The 3531-nt window shown below is 34.6% G+C and overlaps 1 protein-coding gene across 1 annotated transcript in view; it reads right to left on the bottom strand.

Annotated features, from left to right (window-relative positions):
- The window catches only part of LOC122064526 (putative disease resistance RPP13-like protein 1), a 3423-nt gene extending 2347 nt beyond the window's left edge, over positions 1-1076 (bottom strand). The window contains exons 1-2 of the mRNA XM_042628237.1: positions 965-1076; positions 480-691 (exon numbers count right to left, since the gene is read on the bottom strand). Coding sequence (XP_042484171.1) covers positions 480-691; positions 965-1076 — 324 coding nt within the window. The remainder of the gene's footprint in view (positions 1-479; positions 692-964) is intronic.
- Between the last annotated feature and the right edge of the window lie 2455 nt (positions 1077-3531).

The following is a 3531-nucleotide window of genomic DNA, read 5'->3' as shown; positions in this document are numbered from 1 at the left end:
AAAAAAAAAAACCTATTAGTAAAAGTGAAGAGTGAAGATAATATGGTACTTGGTTTTTGATTTTTAACTTCCATCCTATTTATAGGAAAAAAATCTCATCTTCTTATAGCCCAATGAGTAAAGAGAAGCTAAAGTTAGCAACATCTCATTTTCTTGTAGCCCATTGGGCTATTTTATCTTGGGACTCCTAGAGCTTTTGGAATATTAGATGCATTTATACAGGTAATAATCTCTCAAATTGCATGAGTATACTACCATTTTTTTTGTTTCGTTTTTTTGAAAACTACACGTTTAATACTCGTACCGTTCGTTTTCGTCCGTTTGTCGTTCCCTATTTTTTTGACCCTTTTTTTTACTGTACCGTTCATCGTTTTTATCTATTTAAAACCCATATCGTACGTTTCTATTTTTTTGCCATTCCCGTTTTAACTAACAATGGGGTGAACATGTTTAGGAAAGAAGGAATATTGCGTACGTACCTGTTGTTGGGTATGGTGATGAGAGTTAGATTGCAATTTAAGGCGTAGAATTTCAGTGGCATAGTCATCGAGAATGTCTTCCTCATCATAGAAGAATTGTTTGAGGTTATTGAGCCAAAGTTTGACAGCATCATTAGTGAACTGCTTCACTTCAGCTTCATCAGATAAGTATTGAATCCTAGCTGACGTCCGCTTCAGTGACTCCACTTCCTCTTAAGTTTATCTTCCATCGGCAAAATGAAGTCCCGCAACTCCGGAGAGGAAAACCTATCCAAGGCCCCCTGAAGGAAGGATGGCCCTCTAAAACGCTGTCCCACACCTGACATCTTCTTCTTCTTCTTTCACACACACACGCAGAGAGAGAGAGAGAGAGAGAAGAAGTAGATCAGATTTCCCTTATAAGTGATGCAAGGCGAAGCCTTTCACATGACAAATGACCGACCAGTCTCTCTTCCAATAATGTCAGCGGGATCCACACGTTTTACTTTCTTTTGCTTTTTGCTCCTTCTCTGCATCTCCATGAGCATCATTAAAGTTTTCAATTTCTTTGTCAATTCCCTTTGTCTTCTGTTCACACTTATTGTTTCTTCTACGCATGCTGTGTGAGTCTCACACTTATACTTTATGTCTTTCAGGTGAAGAGAGTGATAGAAAATTCAGCAGCCAAGTTCCGTTACATATGGCTGTCATCATGATCATACACTCCACCACAACTACCAGGTTATAATAAAGTAATCAATCAGAAGGTGAGACCGAGAGAGGGATGGTTACTTAAGGGGTAAGTGAGCGCCGGTGTGAGTGGTTCTAAACTTCTAATATTTGGATTGGATTGGTATCGGTCTTGATCAGTGTTATCAATTCGGCTGAATAATTTGTGAATTATTCGGCCGAATCGAATTTTTCTAAATTTTATCAAAAATTCTGACCGAATCCGAATTAAAAATAAAATTCAGTAAAATTCGTGATTTTTTCAAAAATGAATATAAAACGCGAATAATTCGGACCGAATCCAAATTAAACCGAATTATTCGGTCCACTTAAATAGTATTTAAAAAAATAAAACAAAAAACAAAAAAAAAATAATAAAAAAAACCCAATAAGCTTTTTTGACCGCTTTTGTGACCGAATCCTTAAATTAATCAACCGAATTATTCCGAATAATTCTCCACCCGAATAATTCCCGAATCCGAATTCGCTAACTATGGTCTTGATCAATCCTGCATTTAAATCAATTCAATCTCAATACATTTAAGGGTAAAAATATAATAAAAAATATTTTTATTAAAAAACAAAGATAAATATGTTCGATCTAAACTGATTTAGATTGGTGTGGGCCTTGATCGATTCCCCTTCGAAGACATCTGAGTCGAGAATAACACTGCTATGAATTTTTTAGCTATGCTTTTAAAATAGTCCCATAAATCAACTTTTGCAAGTACATTTCCATCTCCATAACATTGATTCCCACCAGAATTTTTTCTGTGCTTCAAGGCTGAGTAGATATGACTCCTTTAACTACGTTTTATGTCCGTACCAGTTTTCTCTTTTTCAAATAGTATCATTTATGTGGCCTATGATCCTTTTATCTTCAGTTTATGTCAATTCCCAAATACCTCTTTTAATCATGAGATATTTTTTAATGGCCCACGACTTAGGTGTGGGGCTCCTCTGTGGCATGCCATGATGTGCGGGGCACATGGGAGTCCCATGAAATGCATGCCCAAGTGCTCTTAGAAGTTGGATGTGTGCTGCACACCATGCCGCACCGTAGAGGAGCCAGATCCAAACTTAGTAAATAACAAACCTATAGCAATGATAATTGATTAAAAAATATTATTTTAGAAATGTTTTGAAGCTGTGTCTAATGGATACACTATTAAAAAATGTTTATTGTACATTTCTACATAAATTTTTATAAACCAGATTTTACTATGAATTTACAGTAATCACCAATCTAAGAATTCCAATAACCAAGCATTACAAATATATATGTATATATATATATATATATACAATTATTCTATAAATCCTCAAGTTGGTGATATCTACAAAATAGAAAAAAAAAAAAAAATCAATAAGCATCAAGTACAATAATTTTTACAAACTTGATAGAACTATTATCTTCTTAGCTCCAAGCTTTTAGACAAGCACAAGTACAAACAGAAAACAAAAATCATAGAGTAGCACTTTCAAAGATTTCATCAGTACAATCTATGCCAATTGCAATCAAGTTCAAACTCTTTCACCTCTCCCCTACAATTTCCAGTCATCCCCAACGTTAAAAAGACAAAAAAAATAAAATAATAATAATAAGTTGTGGCAGACAATCACAATTACGAGCACAAGGATAGTCTAGTGGTGTCGTGGTGACAACTTCGGCTTGAAAAGCTAGTGCCTAGGGAGGAAGTTATCGGATAGAACCCTATTGTACGCATAGTGTATGTGGGTGTATGTAAGAGTAGGATAGGAAAAAAAATCGCAATTTGTGAAGCATAAGTAACAACATCATTATAATCCTAATATGACCATTCTTTTCTTTTCTTTTTTATTAAAATTTAAGCAAGGCAAGTTAAGCTGTGAAGTTGTGCATTAATTTGAAAAATCATACTTAGTGAACACGTCTTTAGAATAGAGTGTGTACTGTGTACTGATATGAGAGGAGAAAAAAAATTCAGAAAGAGAATTTTTCTTACAAGAGAGACACTGCGATCCACATCATTTTTTTTTTTTTTCTTTGTCTTTTACTCTTTCTTCTCTGCATCTCCATTTGCATCATTAAAAATTTCAATTCTCTTGTCTTCTTTTTACACTTATTGTCCATTTTTCACACTTATTGTCCTTCTATGCATGCAGTGGTTCCCACACTCATACGCATTATTGGGAAAAACTTAGCCAAAACTTGGTTTACAGCTAACCCTTGACAGCAGCAACTAAGAAAATAAAATCTTTGAGGTAGGTTGGAAACTGTAGCAGCCAAGTTAGTTCCGCATTATTGCTGCCATTACATGCAATTCTTGACTTTTATGAGTTTTAGGGTTTTTTTTTTTTTTTT

The sequence above is a fragment of the Macadamia integrifolia genome, unplaced genomic scaffold (genome assembly GCF_013358625.1).
Source record: "Macadamia integrifolia cultivar HAES 741 unplaced genomic scaffold, SCU_Mint_v3 scaffold1677, whole genome shotgun sequence".
Taxonomy (NCBI): domain Eukaryota; kingdom Viridiplantae; phylum Streptophyta; class Magnoliopsida; order Proteales; family Proteaceae; genus Macadamia; species Macadamia integrifolia.
Note: the sequence above shows the minus strand (reverse complement) of the source record. Positions and strands in the feature narration are given on the sequence as shown.